This window comes from Epinephelus fuscoguttatus, linkage group LG1 (assembly GCF_011397635.1).
Source record: "Epinephelus fuscoguttatus linkage group LG1, E.fuscoguttatus.final_Chr_v1".
Classification (NCBI taxonomy): Eukaryota; Metazoa; Chordata; class Actinopteri; order Perciformes; family Serranidae; genus Epinephelus; species Epinephelus fuscoguttatus.
The window spans coordinates 11,337,435-11,356,825 of NC_064752.1; the positions used below are offsets into that span (position 1 = coordinate 11,337,435).

At 41.1% G+C, this 19,391-nt stretch overlaps 1 protein-coding gene across 3 annotated transcripts in view; it reads left to right on the forward strand.

Annotated features, from left to right (window-relative positions):
• The window catches only part of arhgef10la (Rho guanine nucleotide exchange factor (GEF) 10-like a), a 169,075-nt gene that overhangs the window by 99,540 nt on the left and 50,144 nt on the right, over nucleotides 1-19,391 (forward strand). For all 3 annotated transcript variants that reach the window (XM_049572451.1, XM_049572466.1, XM_049572460.1), the window contains one exon: nucleotides 3,795-3,916. In XM_049572451.1, the coding sequence (XP_049428408.1) occupies nucleotides 3,795-3,916 (122 nt within the window). The remainder of the gene's footprint in view (nucleotides 1-3,794; nucleotides 3,917-19,391) is intronic.

Consider the following 19,391-nt stretch of genomic DNA (forward strand, 5'->3'; position numbering starts at 1 on the left):
GTATGAGGTACAATTCTCAGGGCAATGTACCAGGGGAAGCACAGAATAAACATATGAGACAAAAAATAGAGTTTTCTCAGTGATATTTATTTTCCGCTGTTTTTATGTATACTTTAAAAATTAATGAATGTGTATTCAGGCAGTATTTCAAGGAAAAGATGAGCCTGCATGCCTGAGTAAACATAATAAATATCAAGGTGTTTTCATGGTTACTTCCCACAATTTATGACTTAAAAAAATCAGATTTTTAATTATTATTTGTATTTTTTGACAACGGCAGAGCAAGTCTCAAGTGTTGTGTTTTCCTGCATTTAGAGGTCGCTTTGATGAAATTAATTTGTAAATGAAGAAGTGCAGAAGTGTAGTTGTGTGTGTGTGAGTGAGAGAAAGAGGGTGTGAGTGTTGAGGTGAGTGGCCTGCGTGTCCCTATTTGGTGCCGTTTTCGATTTAGGTCTGTGCTTATCATTTGTTCACCGTTATTCATCATCATTACGACATGGCAAAGACTGAAGGTTAAGGCTAATTTCTGTTCCCGTACATCAACTTTTCTCTCCCCATCTTTTAGTGTGTATCACAATCTCTTTTTCTGTCTTTCCATCTGTGTGTGTGTGTGTGTGTGTGTGTGTGTGTGTGTGTGTCTGTTTTAAATCAACTCGACTAATTTTTACCGGCTGACACATTCAGTAAGAGAAGAGAAGTCAGCACACCCAAACGGAACATTATTTATGCTAATCTAATAATTAGCTGAAGAAAATTGATGATTACTCTGGGGTAAAAGAAACCACTGGACCTGCTGCCCCACCTGCAGCAATCTGCCCTCAATTAAAGCCTTTTAATAAGTGACCTCACACCTCTCTGTATCCTGGCAGGGGCTTGCGGAGGGAAAGTCAGCCCACAGGCCAACCCCCTCCCAAAAATATGAATTATTAAAGAAGACTCCACAACTCAAGATGACTGTAGATATAAATGACTGAATGATTTAAAAACTTATAATTGTCTCCCCCATTCTTAGCAGTAACCTTGTCTGTAGCAGTAGTCACAATGTTGTACAAGAGATGAAGCCGTAGTATTCATATTTGACATAAAGCATCATCAGATTAAATGAATGGCTCCTAAAAAAGAAAGCAGTGTGAAAAGGTAAAAGCATAAAAACAGAATTTGTCATATGTAGTTTGCTCTCTATTGTCAGTATAAATCACTTTGTTATATCTTATACCTTGACCTCAGAGTTGCACAGCCATGTAGATAGTTTCTGTTTTATTCACAGGTCTTTTGAGATTTTTACTGTTACTGTTACAATAGAGGTGAACAAAACACCGTTTGTTGTGCTCAAAAGATTTGAAGAAGGAAGTATGAAAAATCCAATGGCAAACAAGCACACAAACACACAAACACAGGATGAAAGATCTATCTTTCATATATGAAAAGATGTAGCACACTTACACAGAGCTGTTCAATCCTGTCCTTGATCTCTCTTTTATCGTCGTGTTCTGAATAAATACGTTTTGTCATTTATTCAGATGTAGTCAAGCTGTGAATGTGAAGAGGACTACTCTGCTGTGATCTCCCGTTTGCAAGCTGTCAAGAGTGATGTCACATTTATGTTAGTTCAGTAATTTCAGCAGGAGCAACTTACAGGTTGTTGTTTTTTAAAAAAGAGTAGTTAAATATTTTTCATTGTTCTTATAAGGATGAGTACATGATGAAAATAAAAGCTAGTGTCAGAGATGTCTGCCTTCTATCCAATATTGATGACACTAGATGGCACTCAGCTTGCCAAAAAATGCATTTGAAAAATTCAACAGCAGTGTCTCTTCCCAGAAATCATGACCCGGATACTCAAGATAATCCACAGACCTTGTTGTGTAGGAACTATTTTCTTTCTTCCAAACTACACCTGCCAACCATATCACTGTGCAGAAGGAAGCATGCATCTACTGCTAGCTCGCCTAGCACCACTGAGGTAGCTAGCGTTAAGCCCAGTTCAGACAGAAGATTTGCGAGGAGACTTGCAATGCGCCGTTCTGCAATATTCTAAAAACCTGCAGGTTCACACCAATGCAACTAGATGAGATGGTGTCTATGCAACAACTCTGTACTTTCGTTCTGATTTCCAGCTTTTTTAGACATATTCATAATAAATATGCCACAATAATATAAGTAAGCAGCACCGGTTAGTCAATGAGAATTTGGGTGTGGAGGCATAAACACATACAGTACAGCGAGCAGCAGCAGCGACCTACTGTCCGACACCGGCACACGTGAGGACGGAGCACCGGCTGCAGCAAACGAACACACCGACTGCAGTCATTTTGACTTGACCAACGGGCTTCACTCCGAGCAGGCTGGCTGTTGAAACTGGTGACGAGCTTTATGTTCTAGAACCAGCCGCCAGCATCTTGACCAGCTGAGTTGCAGGTGACACCATTAGCCAGTTGAGCTCAGACGGCCAGCTTACACGGCTGCAACGTTTCTCTGAACGGTTCTGAAACAGTTTCGTCTTGTCGCGAATCGTCAGTCTGAACTGAGCTTTACTGCTCAGCAAAAGTGGACGCCATTAATGTTGACATCTTGCGCTGTCACGAGCCTCTCATCCATGAGTAGATGCAGACTTCCTTCCATGCTGTGATATGGTTGACAGTTGTAGTTTGGTAGAATTAAAATAGTTCTGACATGAAAGTGCTTACAACAAGGTCTGTGGATTATCTTCAGGTCATGATTTCTGGAAAGAGACATTTTTCAAATATATATATATTTTTTTGGCACTATGAGCACCACAAGCTGAGTGCCATCTGGTTCCATTATACTGGAGAGAAGGCAGACATCTCCACAGCTGATATCTCCAACAATCGGGAACTCACACCAAAACAATCTAGACTGATAAATAGCACAACAGGTAAGAGGGAAAATATGAAATTTTGATGTGAGGGTGAACTGTCCCTTTAACATCTGTAAGGTTTGTCCTGACACGTCATGTGTCCGTGTGGCCAAAACAGAGAAATAAAACCCATTTTACAGCCTTGTTGCTGTCAGTGCCTGCTCATCTAATTGGCCCTTAGGTGCTGCTCTCTCTACCTGTTTGCCACAGAAAGAGTAAGCACACCCTTATCAAACAAACTCTGCCATCCGCTTTTACTGCTGCAAATGAGTCTGATGCATCTGTGACAATGCCAGACAACAGATATAAAGTGTAGCTTATTCCAAGGTAACGTATGGTAACTAACCAGGAAGCAAATTTTAGCAAGCTGTTAAATTTCATGCACAATTTAGTTTCTGTAAATTGAAATTTATGATTACAAAATTACATAATGGGAGCACTTTGGCAGATTTGCCCGGCGCCTTGTCAGAGGTGCACCTGTTGGAAGGCTCAGAGCTATGAGCGTGGAGATGGCGCACACGCCAGGCAAATCCATTATTATAACTCAAATCCAGCAGTTGCATTTTTCCTGCTGGGACTGACTCTCACCGTTGATTAAGTGCAGGTCTAATCACTGTTGAGGCCTTGTGTTGGCAGTACCTGGCCTCGCCTCCAACAACAGGGAATAAGCCTCTGGCTGATTATTTCATTCACCGGCTAGTAGCATCAGTCTTAACACATACATGAGGCAGTGAAATGTTTCTCTGATTATTCGTGTGGTTTTGACATAGCTCGAAGGAAAGGTCACAGCTTGGCTCACTTAGCGTCAGATACATGATGTCAATAAGTACAACAACAAAATAAGTTGGTAAGCTACAACAACATTAGTCTCATCTTTATGAGAAGAAATAAAAAGTCTCCTTTTGTTCTGTTTCAGGGCAGGAGAACTCACCAGGCTGGTTATGTGGAGACGACGAAGGGAAGACTATGGCCCCGTTTTGGTGTCCGTTGCTTGCCTGTCACATGCCTGTCTTTGCTACAAAGTCACCCGAGAGAAAGGTAAGCAGGTTTAACCATGTATTCAAGTATTAAAATATTAAATTAATTTAACTCTCAGTCCAGTACATGTACCTAATTAACATTAAGTACATGTTTTAAAAGGACAAAAATTTGAAGTTCAGTGTCGTTTAATTTTCATGTTGCATGTGTTAATAAAATTAGTGCAGTAATGTACCCCAGGGTTCTTTATACGACATTCAGAACATAAACATAGCAGCAAACAACTGTTTACTGTTTTGAATATGTAGTGCTTTTCATAACTTCAGCCCTGGGCTAAGAATAGCCTTAGGCTAACTTGACCACTGTTCACACACACATTGTTAACTCAGGGTTAACCTAAGCCCAGGGCTATACTGTACTATTCACACTGCACCTCTGCTAGCGCTGGCTTGAATGTCTGCTGGAACATAATGAATTACGTTAACATTCAACAATGACATGTGACCACTCTTTAACAGCAAGTAGCAATTTTAAAATGTTGCCATTAGCAGAGCTTTATGAGAGCGATGCTGAAACATCAAAAACAGAGAGGAAAGTGGAGAAAAGAGTGATTGATAAGAAGACATTGTTGTTTTATCTTCAAGTGTTTCGGGACATGTTTTAAGTTAGCTAGCTTGTTAGCTACCTCCAGTTTCTGTCAGAAGTTACCATGATCACAATATAAACGTGAAGCAGGCATGTACTGATGACATTATGAAGAAGTCATGTGATAGGACAACAAAAGTGTGACACAACTTTCATTAGCTCTGTTGCACACTGGCAACTTTAATTTTCAGGGGATAACCTCACAATCTTGAGGCCAACCCCGCTCCAGAACAGGGCCAGCAAGCCCTAGGCTAGAGTCTGGAGTATACCAGCATTGTGCCAATGTGCAAACTTTCTTAGCTGCAGCCTAACAGCTCACAGTGCTTGTATTAACCTGCTGTGGAGGACAAAATTGTTACTGTGAAGAAAGCCTGTGTTTTACTTTGACCAAATGTCTTTTATATGGATCATTATGAATAATTAACATCAGAACAAAACAACATTTAGAACATTAATAAAGCAGTAAACCACTATTTGCTATGTAACGATATACTGGAGTAATGGCGTCCTGAAAGGAGGATCAAGTCACGCTCCGTCTGTGTGTGTTGTAATCCAAGCTTTCCTCTCTGATGTAGTGGTAGCATGTGAGTCGTGTTTGGCTAGCTAATCACCGCTACACTGTGTTCATACAATGGTTACCGCCAGCTTCCGCTTATAATGACAACAGCGTCATCATGAAAGTGAAGCACTTACTGTACCCTCCGTTTTCCCACCACGTTAACAATGTTAAGTCTGTCAGCACTGTTGCTGCTGTTAGCATCATTTGCTGTCTTTTTTTATAGAGGCATTTCCAGCATATGTTGTTATTTATGAATTTATCTTTTTGTGTTTCTTATTGCTACGTTGGGTATAATGTTGATTTGTAATATCTAATATGTTGTATGCTGTATTTCTATGGCTGCAGCAGAGGTGTAGGGCCTGAGACAAATTTCACACAATGGGACAATAAAGTTAATCTTGATCTTGATCGTGATCTTGTTAGCCCCTGCTTCATCCACCTCCATGTTGAGAGGCACGTGCAGACCATCCTGGCTCAGACTCTGAATCATAGATTTGCTCTGAATGTTGTATACATCTCCTTTAAAATGTTTGAACTTTTCACACTTGTCTCATTCACTATTGATGGTCAGTGCAGCTCAGCTGGTATAGCTGATGTAACAGTTAACTCTGGAAGACTGCAGCTTGACCTCGGTGTAAACTGTATGGAAAATTTTAATCTATAACATCTCCTGGTACATATTGTCATATCGCCCAACTCTATCTGGTCACGCGATAAAATAATACATGAAATGGAGAAAACAAATTAAATACTTAACAAACAAGTTAAAAATACTAATATGAAAATAAGGTGTATGTTGATTTGTGACTTAAAATGGTGAAGCACTGGCGAAGCACCTAGCATAATACTGTATGAAGGTATTCTGTTCCTTAATACTTCCGCTCCTATCAGTGTAATAAAATTGAATGTTCAACAGTAATACCATTACTAATAATAACTGATGAAGAATTTCAGAATAAATGATTGAATAAATGACATTTTTAGCTGGATCAACTAACTGCTGCTGTCAGATTGAAGTTTCAAATCACTGCATCTTATCTGAGCTGAGCTGAGTGTTGATACTCAGGAAGCAAAGTGCTTCCCTTTGGCTCAATCCGTCAAAGCGATTTGACTTTCACTGACGCTAAGTTCTCCTCTTAAGCAGCCATTAGTCCATAGTACTGCTGGAATCTTTATTTTAATAAAGATTCTGTCGAAAGAGATCATAGTGCCATTTTACACAGTCGTTTCCCATTGAAGGCAATCAAAGCCCACTTGTCTCGCCCTCTAACAGCTAAAAATACATTGTCTCAGTGATGATCTCACTCAGAAATACCTGGACTGGTGGAATTACAAGGTGACACGAGAGCATCCCCTTAAGAAACCAGCTAAAGAATTTCGATCAATACAAGCTGTTAAGACCTAGAAGCCTCCAATAGATCAAATGGTCAGCACAGGTGAGAGATAGAGTAAAAGGGTTTTAGAAGTCAGTGGAAATGGTATAAAATCAATTTGCAGGGGCTGAAAGATGATATTTCCAACCACATTTTCTATGGCTGTAATGTGGTTACGGGTCTGACTGAGCAAGGTGGGTGGTGGGGGGAGCCAAATTACCATGGCCACCAGGGGAGGATGTTATAAAGTGATCATGCAATTATCTTAATGGCTGTGGGACACCCAAGCATAAATCAATGTTCCAACATTAGATTAAGACCTATACGCCAACCCATAGTCTGCTAGCCACGCGGACGAGATAGGAAAGTGAGGTGAAACAGCAGCTGGAAGTGCGAGAAATGTAGCTTTGACACGGTAGGGGGGATTTCCCAAAAGATCTCGCCGACGTTCCGGAGTAGTCTGCCAAAGTGTGTTACACCTGGCTGGAAGCGGAGCCAAGTCAATTAATGTATTTTGAGCCAGTGGGACCCCGTGGTCTCTGAGGATGTGCTCATATTCTCCACTTCTCGCACAAACAAATGAAGCACCTGAGCACGCCAGTGAAGGGCATGGCCGCCACGTCAGTCACGAGAGTGGTTTACCATGAAATTGTTTCAAGTGGCTTCATTTTCTGACAGCATGTGTGTTTTCATATTAATTTCATTTTGCTGTAAAGACCTGTGATTGTCGCTCATGTTATTAAAGTGGGATCTTAGAAAGGGAAACATTGGTGCTGGCATTGCTGTGTATGCATGTCGATGTTAGTTTTCCTGCATCAGTGTTTGTGCTTGAGTTGCATCTTTCTCTGTATGTGTTTGACCGTGCACTTCTGTGCATCACAAGAATGGCTATGTGATAGGAATGGAGGCCTAGGTATCAGAAAGCTGAAGAGGTAAGCAGTAGTATTTCTTTCCCTTTTTTGACTAAAGAGAAGGTAGCATTAAATGGAGTGACTTTAAGTCCTTCATGCAGAGCAGACTGTGATTAGGGGCTTAACTCAGCAGCAGCCCCCCTCTCCCTCTCTGTGTCTCCATCTTTGCCTCAGCCACTGCCTCTGGGACACACACGCCTCTCTGTGCCAAAGCTCCGCAGCATCTCTTTCTCCAGCTCTTGCAGCTTCTCTTGGCAGTCTGAGTTACAGTGAGTAGAAAGGATGAAGAAAAGGAGGCAAAAAAAAAGAAATCCCAGATTAAAAGAGATGTGGCCGAAGGGGCTGAAGCCATTTCCTACAGAAAATAAAGTTCTAAAGCAGCGTAGCATGAACAACACGCACAGGTCACCTAAGGGAGCTCAACCCACTGCTGGCTGTGTGCAGCTCTGTGCGCCCCGGTCCACTCGATGGAAGCTGGAGAGGGCTACTGGGCGAACTCGTTAGGCACCGGAGATAAACCTTATCGCAAGTCTGCTGAGTGAGAACAGCGGGGGCAGACTGACTCCTCTCAATTTATCTCTTTCATTTTCTCCCTCTCTTTCTCTCTCTCTCTCTCTCTCTCTCTGTCTCACACACACACACACAAAATCAGATGTTATCTTGGTTAATAGACAAACCACATTCTGATGGTCCTTGTTGTTTAAAGAGTCCGTGCACGCTCCGTTTCGTTGCCCTCTCTGCCATTTTGAAAGATGAAACAGAGCGGGTTTGGCAGTTGGCCCAAAGGGAGGGTGTGAGGTAGTTGGGTTAAGGGATTAATAGGAGATACTATAGCAGAAAGGGTAACAGCTGAACCAGGAGAATCAGCTGTTAAATGGAACATGTCATACCATTTTCTGCACAAGTGCTATGTTGGTGCATAGTGTCAGTTTTTTCCCTTTAATTATTAAAGATGAATGGATGAAATATCAGCTCAGACTTTGACTGAATCTTTGACTGAAATTTTATACAGAAATCACATTTAGCAAGTACTAGTATGTGATGCTAGCACTGTGCCAAAATGAACCAGTGCTGAAATATTTTTTAAAATGTTTGATTTGGACAATTGACAGCAAGAAAAATCCTGCTCAGACCTGGTATTAACATATGTCTTGGGTGGTCAGATCATAAAACAAAATTTCATGTCTGTCTGTTCACTCCTGACATTAGAATGTGTCCCCATATTCATCTCGAGTGATCACATGTGATCGGATCTCACTTCCCTGCTGTATATGCAAATAAACACGTACGTCATGTCCATTTGCAAAGACTGAATGAGTTGTTGTTGGTAATTGGTGAGAAGTTTGTTGTGCTACACAGACACTTAAAGCCGTGTTTCGCTGGCCTGGGGGGACGTTCCTTTAGCCCTACGTCTATATTTTGTAATGCTAGGGTCTTAAGTGTTTTTCAGGACAAGGACCCATTGGCTAAAAGAGAGACGGAGCAAGGACCATCTACTACATTTATTGTATAGAACTGAGTCTGATATCAAACTGGGCGGAATGAAGGTTGCCAGGCAGAAGGGACATGTCAGCGTCAGACTGCAGTCTTGAACTGTGTTTGCTTTTCACGTAGGTGAGGGAGGAAGCTCCACTTTCACAAAGATCCATTGTCGCTAAAGGCAAAATATGTTGGATTCATATTAATGTGCACTTTCATACATATAAAAATTTTCAGGAAAAAGAACTGCAGTAACTCTGAGGACTGTCTAGAGCAGTGGTTCCCAACTGGTCCAACCCAAGGGTCCAGATTTCTCCTTAGTTCAAGGTCCACACAGTTTAACATATTCAGCGTCATACTTGCGTTTGGCCACGTCTTCAAGCTAGTTTGCTGTCTCTGTCAAGTAGCTGTCTCTTAGTTACTCACTGTACAGTAGGAAACTGCACTTTAAATGTGTCAGAAATTCACTGTACTTCACTTTTTTTTAGAAACTTGATATGTTTGCCAGTCACTTTCGGTCCATTCAGAATTGACCACAAGTTGGGAACCACCGTCATGGACCCCTTGTTAAAGACACATGTTGTAACAGCAGCAACAGAAAGTTTGAGTCAGATAAGCAAGGATAGGTGAGTAAGCAGTTCTTCATCTTGCCCAGGACACAATAGTGAACACACTGTTGAAAGAATGTGGCCATATGTGGCCCAGACCACTCAGAGTCTGGGCTAAACAATCAAATCTCGAGGCATTGATGGACATTGGCTGCATTCACACCTGTACTTAGCTGTCCACTTGTGATCCCATTGCCCAAGCACCTGGTATGTTAACACCAGGTGGAAACAGGGCCTTTGTCGTCCACTATTTTGCCAATGGACTAATTGTTTGAGTCATTTGTAAATGAAAATTGCCAAATTTTAACTAGTTCCACCTTTTTAAAATCTGAGTATTTACTGGATAATTGTTTCAGGCTACAGGTTGAACAAAACAAGCAATTTGAAGATCAGACCTTGGGCTCTGGTAATCTGCCATGTTTACTTTTTCATTATTTTCTGACATTTCATTCACAATAAAAATATCATTTAGTTTAAGTCCAAAAATGAACACTTAGCTTTTCATTTTGAAACTCCCTGTCCTAGAAGTAGCAGCCAAATCTAAGAATATTTTCTGTCTTGCACTACAAACTAACAGAGGCATTTTGTTGGCATGGATTGTAATGATATTCATTTGCAATCTTAGAACTTAACTAAGCCGTTCCTCTCATCTGTTCCTCCGTTTGACTGTTTGCACCCGCGTCTCAGCTGTTTCTTTAAGTTCTGTCCAGCAGACTGTGTTAGTGTGAAGTCTTGAGACCAATAATGGATGTATTTATGAAACCGAATGATCAGACAGCACAGCAAGCTGTATAACAAGTGGCATTCGATGGTTTCACTGAATGGAACTGAAGGGCTTAAATTACGTGCCTATCTCTATCTAGGACACATATTTTCTTGTGCGCTGTCTTTCTGTATAAGCGCTCATTCAGCAAAGCTTTGAAGAAGATCAATGTCTGGTCCCTGTCCTGATCTAAACATTCTCTAAAAGGTGCATGTTCATACTGTATGTGCAGTATTTTACGGTGCGGGGGGACAGGAATCCTTCGGCCGCGTAATGATTCACAAACTCCTCACATCTCCTCCAGTAGGAAAGCACCTCTTCCTCTGCAACTCTAAAAGGTTCTTAAAGATCCGAGGCTACAAAGACTTTCGAAATAGTAAAGGGACATGTTTCCAGACTCCGTTTATGAGGCATTAGGCTAGGACAGGGTTGAGGATGGCTGCTATGCCAGAGCTCTTATAATACCTTGGGGGATTTCATCATGTATGCTTTGAAGTGCGGAATGACAAACTGGAAAAGGGCTTGGGCTGCATCAGGGTTAGCTTCCTTTCTCTTTTTCTGAGAGGATTAGCTTCTGTGTCTCAGCTCAGAAAACCGCAAAGCTTGGTCACATCTCACCCCTCATACACTCCCCACTAGTTTACATAGATCACACAGATCACCATTATTATTTATTTATGGACTTATGTGTGTCTTTTTCTTCTTCAGAGTGGGTGTGAAATCCATTAAACTTGTTATAGGTCATTTCTGTCTTTGTCATCTGGTGAAATCACGCTGTACCGGGTCATGGGGGTCTGCGCTTGTTTACTGAGCTAGCCGTTCCTTTTGGGGCATGTTGTGCATGTCCCCCTCGCTCGCTGTGTCATCCATCTTTCCTGCTGATGGAGTGATAAGAGAGCAGCACTGTGCGTTCAGCTAGCCACATGAAAGTGGCTGCATGCACAGAAAATCAGCTTGTGGAGCGGCCTCACTGGCAGAAGCAAATACACTGCATTCATGATTAACGTACATGATGACCCAATGGCCCATACAGCTAAGATGAAGAAAAGGGCTCAGTGTGAAGGCTGTGTGTTTGTGTGTGCATATGTAGTACACCATAGATGAGATACTATAAAATATGGATTAAAAAGGAGAAGGACAGTGTGAAAAGGTGGCCTTTACCTGATGCAACGCCTTTCTGATGATTTATTTCCTCTCCCCCACTCTGGCCTGTTTTTTTATTCAAATTTTTTTAGGTAAAGTCATCAAGCTGACACCTTACACAACGCTTCCCCCTCTGTTTTTCTTGAAGGTCGTTTGCTACCTTTCAGAGTAGCAGATATCAGCTACCTCTCTGATTTGTCGAGAATAGATGCCACAGCATGGATTAAAAGCTCGTTCTAACCACCGCTCCACCGGGGCGTAGCAGCTCCCTTTCTAGCTCTGCAGTAATATCCTTCCTGCAAACAGAAAAACACAAACAGTGGGATGCGCCTGTGCTTGAGACTGTTTGGAAAGAGCATGGCGTTTTCTCTTAGACCTGAGCCTCCATAAGATGAGCTTCTTTTTTCCTTATGTATTGCTTATCAGAAGCCTGGGATAATCTACAGCAGGCAGGATTTTCTGTGATTATCAGGGTCAAATGAATCATGATGATGACCAACAATGCTGACTGTGCCATGCTCTATTTGGCCTCATCATCATTTTCACAAATGATGCTCAAATCTTGCCAGTGTGCCATCAGTGGATACCCATCAGCTAATTAATTTAGGGGACATGTTAAAATTGTGTTTTCTACTTCGCTTTAATTTAAACCCAGAAAGTAGTGAGTGTTCATCAACAGAGCAGGAGTTTCTGCACAATGTTTGGTTTCCTTTGCATGGTTGCATTTTGACACAAGATTTTGGCTCCTAGATTATTGCCAAAATCATAACCACTTGTTTTGGTCAGTATTTAGATAATTATTATTTAACACAGCTTTGTAAACATCATAAATGTATTGAAGTTAGAATAAAACTTGTCTTATTAAGAGTGGATTTTCTTAAGTAAAATTCAACTGTAGGTGGCTCATTGGCCATTATTCCTACTGTTGCAGTTAAAGCTGTCAAATACTGGCATATTGTTGATATGAAAACAAATAAATGAATAACACAAATGTAAGTAATGTAGTATATTCCTCCAGGATAAGACTCTGACCTGTTGATATTCCTGAACTGCAACTTGGGCTTATTGTTTTTTTAAAGAGCAAGCACAACTGACTGACTAAAATGCACATGTGAAAGGAAATAGTAGAGGAGCTCACGTATGGTATTCTTTACAATGTTCAGTATATTGTTGTGTGGTCAGATATCTGCAGCGATAAACATTCTGTAGCATTAGTTATTACTTTGGCACAGTCTGAATCTGTGTTCAAGAATAATTTTTGACTCATCGGCCAAGGGGACTTGTACTGTAGATGAAAAAATCCATCCTCCCAAAATGATAAATGGTCTTTTGGTGTCAAATGCAGTATACATTAGTTTTAGTACATTCCATTGAGCTAATAATAATTAGCTCAATGGAATGAGCTAATAATAATTATTATTTTATATCTTATTTCACCTTTATTGAACCAGAGAAACCTCTTGACATTTAACATCTCTTTTTCAAGGATGTCTCGGCCTTGACAGGCAGCAACATACGTTACAAACAACATAGGACAAAAATACAGGATAGAAATATACAGCTCTACAACAATCAATACAAAAATTCAAAATGAGATTACGACTAGGAAAAGCCAAAACAAACAAAAATCCTACAAAAGTGCTTTGAAGCAGCCGAGGGGAACCAGTCAGAGCAACTGTAAGTCTTTCTGCAGAAGATTCCACATATGCAGGAGCTGCATACATAAATGCACGCTTGCCATACTCTGTATGGACCCTCGGTACAGACAATAAAAACATGATCTGTGAACCGTGAGCATAACCATTTTCAAAATTTTGCTTAATGGAAATGTGGAATACAAACTTAAAGAAGAGGCCAGAGCAAACCTTGAGGCAAAATAATTTTGATGTATTGATCAGTGGTTAACCAGTTCAAGCCTGAATACAGCTCAAGAAGTCTTAATCTCAAAATTCTACTGTTTTTATATTGTTACATTAATCAACACATTGGGCTGATGCTGTCATGAATCAAATGTTAGCAGCCATCCTGAGAGCTCCACCTCATAATGTGATGAGAGCTCAAAACGCTGTACCTGCAGCGGTTATGGTGGCAGCGGGTTATTCTTTTTTTAGAAAAAAAGAGGGTTTGAAAATGATCTAAAGCTAGGAATAAAAGTTGCCAAGTTGGCAACACTGCACATGGCGCTGTGAAGTAAGGAGGTATGCTAGATTTGTAACAGGTGTTGTCACAATACTGGTTATTCTAATTTTGATGCAGTATCTTGAAACATATTGGTATTTGTTACCTACATCCTCTTTTTCCAGCCTGTAGAATATAACACGCCCACTGATGTTGTCACGGTTTGCACTTCAGGTCAAGAAAAACCTGCTATTTTTTGGTTCCAGCTGAGAACCATATTTTCAGGTTCTGAAAAGATTTATATTTGCTTGAAATGCTCTGAATGGTTAAATATTAAGTGGAAGAACCAGAACTGGTTCCATGTTGGTGGAACAGGGGGCATTTGAGTAAAGGATGAACTGACAAGAATTTGGTGGTGAAAGGTTAAGGTCACTGTGACCTCATCCATTCCATACTTGTGGAGGCAGTATCTCAAAAACACCTTGAGGGGAATTTTTCTAATTTGGCACAAACGTCCACTTGGATTCAAGGACGAATTGATTTGAATTTGGTGGTCAAAGGTGAAAGGTCAAGGTCACCGTGACCTCACAAAACACATTTTTCACCATGACCCAAGAGTTTATAATTATGACAACATTTCACAAAAAAATCTAAAGGATAAAATGTGAAGTGATGACATTTGTGACATCATAATGTTTCCCAGAAACACTTTCTAGCCATTAGTCATTGTCATATCTCAGCAGCAGAAGGGAAACATTTGGTCAGATACTGAATTGGTGACACTGATCTTGGGTGCTGTGCTGATTGTATAGATCTTCTGTGTAAAGATGTGTGTGAAGCATCCCTAATTTTACAGACATGGATGTAAACTGTAAGCGCAACTCGAGGGGTTTACAGAGTCATACAACCGTGAGGCTGTGATTCTAGTTTACATCAATGAAAGTAATAGTCTCCTTGCTGTAGTGCACATGATCAAAAGCCTCTGAGATTGTCACACATTAAAAATGCAATAAATTTGCAAAACAAAACAAAATAATGCAGCAAAAGCCTATACACAGCCGTAAGAAATGAGATGAAGACAGCACTGTGAGTGAGTGAGAGGAGGCGGGGCTATAGGGACACCGTGTGTGTGTGTGTGTGTGTGTGTGTGAACTCGCTATCTGAGAGAAGAGAGAGCACCAAAGTAGTATCAAAGATATGGATACTATGGGAAAAAAACACTGAAACCGGTTTGAATGAAAAAAGAAAAAGAAAAAAATGACAACACTGTTTACACAAGCCAAAACTGGAGCATCATTGCAAAACAGAATGTCAACAGGTACGTGGTCTGCAATATTAAATTCAGAGATACTAACACATTTCCATGTTCTGTAAAACTGCTCTGATGGGTTTTGGCAAGGTTTACTCTGCAGAGATATATTCAGTATAACATATCTCCTGATCAATTTTTATTTGATGAACTGTGCTTGTTGAAATGCACTGAGACCTGCACTTAACCTGAAATGTAGTTGTACATTTTGGAGCCACTTTTAGACTTAGAAGCTTTGTAGACATGTACCACAGCTCTCTCCCACAAAAACAGACCATTTATGTCTATCCTCTGAGTTCAAAGAGGGACGACAAGCTTTTGGCTTGCACAATATGAGAATGCAGGAGGAATTGTCAATCTAATTTCTCTGTGTGAAGCTAGATCACAACAGACCTGTCGCTGGAGCTGATACGGCCCTGGCCCTTCTGGTCAGCGTGGCTCAGCACCACGAAACCCAACTGCAGACACACCAAACGTGTCACTGTCACAAATACAGGGGGCAGTGACAGCACACAAGCTCTGACTGCTTAACACTCCCGATCAAAGAGAACCTCTAGCTGAGGTCAGGGCAGAAGTCAAACTTTGGCATTTGCAGAGAACAACTCTGAGAGAGCTGTGACAGTTTCCAACATCCTGGCTAATGTAACGGGAGAGTACAGAGGTCAGGCTTTATTCTTTGTAGATCTGGATCTCTCCTCTGCCCCGACTAAGCAGCATCAGCAGTCAACTTTATTGAACTCAAGTAATGGTTCCAAGGTACTTTCAAGGCTGAAGCAGCAACCCCAGCTGTGCCCCCTTCGTTTGCGATAAGTCTTATGTCAGCAGCAAACACAGATGCAAGGACCACAAAGGCAGAAATGGAGTTGTGGTGGGTGGGCACTCCTGGTGTGATTTTTGACGTGTGCTGTTATTAACAGTAGGTGGCTGTAAAGGTGTGCATTTCATATTTTTTAAATGTGAAGACTAGAAAATTCACCCGAACCCACAAAGAGTTCAAAGCTTCTTAGATACGTTGAATTTATGATCTTATAGTGTATGACACAAACTTTTTAGTGCTTAAAAAGATTTATTTTATAGTAGATGATGTTACTAATAACATCACAGCAAAGAGGAATTATGTTAAATACATAGATTTATATATAAATACACAATAAAACATATGTGTCTCAACAAATTCAAAAAATTGGCTACACACAGGACGAGCCAACCTCCTCACTTATTGTTGCCATGCAGTATAGGTTCTGTTTTAGTGTCCGTACTGCTCAGAGCACATATTTCACAAGATTGGACAACAAGAAGCACAACAACTTTTCTGCCATTTCTGTGGTGGCCTTTTTATCTGTCTGTAAATGTATGCCTTTCCTTGCTTTGATCACTAGAGACATACTAGAGACATACTCTGTACACATGGTGTAAGGTTCATAACCGGTGATCCTTACAGCACCCGCCACTGCCATCTTTACCAAAAGGTTGTCTGGCTACATTTGGCCGTGTGGCTGGACCATTCATTTGTAAAGCTTTGATAAAGATGCTTCTCTTTTAACTCTGAACTCACATTACCCTGCTAGTCGGTCACAGAATAGGTTGTAGCTCCACGTTACCTTAATCAGAACTAAACTCTGAATAATGTCAGTGTCATACGGTGCACCTTATACATGGAATAATCAGCAAAATGCCTTTAACAGGGACACTGTGCTGCCATTCTGGCTCTAAAAATGCCTTGTTTCAAATCTTGTTTTAACTAACTATCAGTGCTATTAAATAGTATGTCTATTATCTTGTACATCATACATACAACTTTTAGCTATTACATATTGTTGCTGTTGTTTTGTATGATTTTAATTTCTATTTTATGTGGTTTGCATAGTGATTGTCTTACTTAAGGTTTGCTTACTGTTTTTTGGATGTATTGATGTTGATTCCCTGAGTCTTAGATAAAGGTCTGATATTCTAAATGGCTGCAGACAGCAAAGCCTACTTCTCCCTCGCACTTATTGGCCAGGACAGCAGTACAGGTTGTGCTGCCTGAGTAGTCAGCAAAGTTGCTGTGTGTATTGAAATGAATTGTGCAAATACCCAAGAGGCTGTGTTAGCATCAGCATGCTAATGTAGTCATGTCATCATTACATCCCGTGTACCTAAGCTTTTAATTAATTTACTAAACAGCTGGAACAGGAATGGTGAAAAGGATTTGGGATTTTTAATTTGCTGCTGTAATGACAGGATCAAGGTGTTTTTTTAACCGCTGAGTCTGGTTTTCACAGTTCGGCTGTACTAAAGAGACTCATTTACTGCATGTAAGTTCGGTTGTCTTACAATAATTGACATGGTAATTACACTGTAGTTACATGCTTTGTGTTGCTCACCCTGTTGAGTGCCACAGCACACATGAGTCTGACTTCCACACTGTGCATATCTTTTCCTTTCATTACTCCCCTTGCCAATAGAGGGCAGTGCAGCGCCTGTATATACATGAACAGGGTAGACACACCCACCGCCTGACAGCGAGGTCATTTGCAAAGGCCCTGATCTGTTGCTGTGACAGTTAACATACTAATTACAGAGAATCATAGACATTCTAGCAATGCCTCAGAGTAGAGTCCTCCTTCTCTGGCCCTGGGTTTCTGCTCACTCTGTACTTGTCAAGATAGCATGCAGGAACAAATTATGTACCCAGAAGGGAAATCCTGCAGATCTGCTAAATGTGCTAATTCGGTCACATTCTTCCTCTGTGATTATACATCAATGTGGAGAGGACGATAGACAAAAACTGCATCAATTCAAAAGGAAAGGGAAGAAAGCCCTCTCTCCTCTTTGATTTCCTATTGTGCCAAAGCAATCCTGTCTCTAGCAGTGATATGTGCTCTCCTTATTCTCTGCTCTGCTAATTAGTCTTCCTGCTACTTGCTTTCAAGACATGGACAACTACCACTCTGAATGCTGCTTAATTTGTTGTTGGTCGCCAGTGTTGGGAGATTTAAGGACAGGTTGTCTTTACCCTCTGCTCTCTTGTAAAGCAGGTGCAAATATGAACTTTTACACAATTAAGAAAGTGTTTTCACCCAATTGACCTGATGTATGTTGAAACTATTGAGTTGACCTGATCTTTGCCTTTTCAATTCTGTCATAATATGGTTGGTTCGCACAAAACGGTTAAAGAATTTGTCACTCATTCTTTTGAAACTGGCAGTATATAAGACCAGAGAAAACAGAGGCAAAGGACTGTGGCATTTGCTTTGGCGCAAGAAGAAGAAAACCTACAATTACAATGTATTGTAGTGCCGTCAATATATGTGACAGTGCCGTATGCAGGAAGGCCAGACATGTAATTGCAGATGCCCCACTTCCATTACACTCAGAGTTTGAGCTGCTCTTGTCTGGGCATCGATTTAAGGTCCCAAGAACCCGTCGGAACATATATAAGAAGTCCTTTATTCTCAGTGCCGCACAGGCAGTGGGCACAGAACGACTGTATCAGGGAACAAGATGTGCTGTCTTGTACTATTTATATAGCTTATTGCTATGTAACACTGTATTTTACACTTCAACTCACATTCACCCATTCACACACATTCTACACTGGTGGCTGAGGCTACCATACAAGATGCTACCTTCTATTCAGTTCTTAACACACTCACACATCGGGAGCAATTCGGGGTTCAGTACCTTGATCAAGTTTACCACAGTTATTTTACACATACTGCCCCCACTGTTATGATACAAAGCTGGTTGAAAATTGGGAAAGACTCCTTTAAATCATGCCTAAACCAGGAATAATTAGTCATGAAATATCAAAATACAGGCTGGAAACAATGGGCCTAAAGTGCGGGTGGGTAAACAATCAGATCAGTATTTGTGAAACAGTTGTGATTTGTGTTCGTCTCATGTTATGCCAAACAGGCCACCACAGAATTAGGAGCCAAGGATTGTAAGGGGCAGATTCAAATTTGGGAGGTGCTCCTTGATGTGCAGAGCTTCCTTGGCAAAAGTAGCTGCAACCACCACATGGCTAGGACTGAGCTGGCACCAGAGCTCCCTTTGTTCTGCATTTCCTGCCATCTGATATTAAGGATTATAGAAAGCCTTTTCCACTCTTGTGCCCAGGGTTTCATCTTGTACCCCATGTTGACAAACAGTTGTGTCAGTTTCTGTCTTTGAGGTGGGTAAAGATCGCTCATCCAAAGCTTGTCTGGGCCCTGTGTGGATGTCTCCTGTCTCTGGCAAAAAAGAGAAGTGAAGATGGAGGAAGTGATTGACTACACAGAGAAGTTTTGGCCCGTAGTCCTCTTTTGAACCCATTAATGCAGGGGCAGTACGCTGCTTTCATCCAGAGTTGGAACTGCCATGGCCGCAGGAGTCAGCGGTGTGTGTGGATGTGTGCGTGTGTGTGTGTGTGTGTGTGTGTGTGTGTGTGAAGAGGGGGCATAGCGACACAGCGAATTTGCATCACATTTGTTGGGCGTGTTGCAATCGTTCAGCTAGGAGCGGTGAAGGACACGAGGAAGAAAATCTCAGTCGAGTCATGAATATGAGTTTGTGATGTCCTACCAATGTCAGGCTGTGGCTCTGAGCAGCGATATGCAAAACCACTCTCCAACTTCATTCCACTTATTGCTGATATGATCTG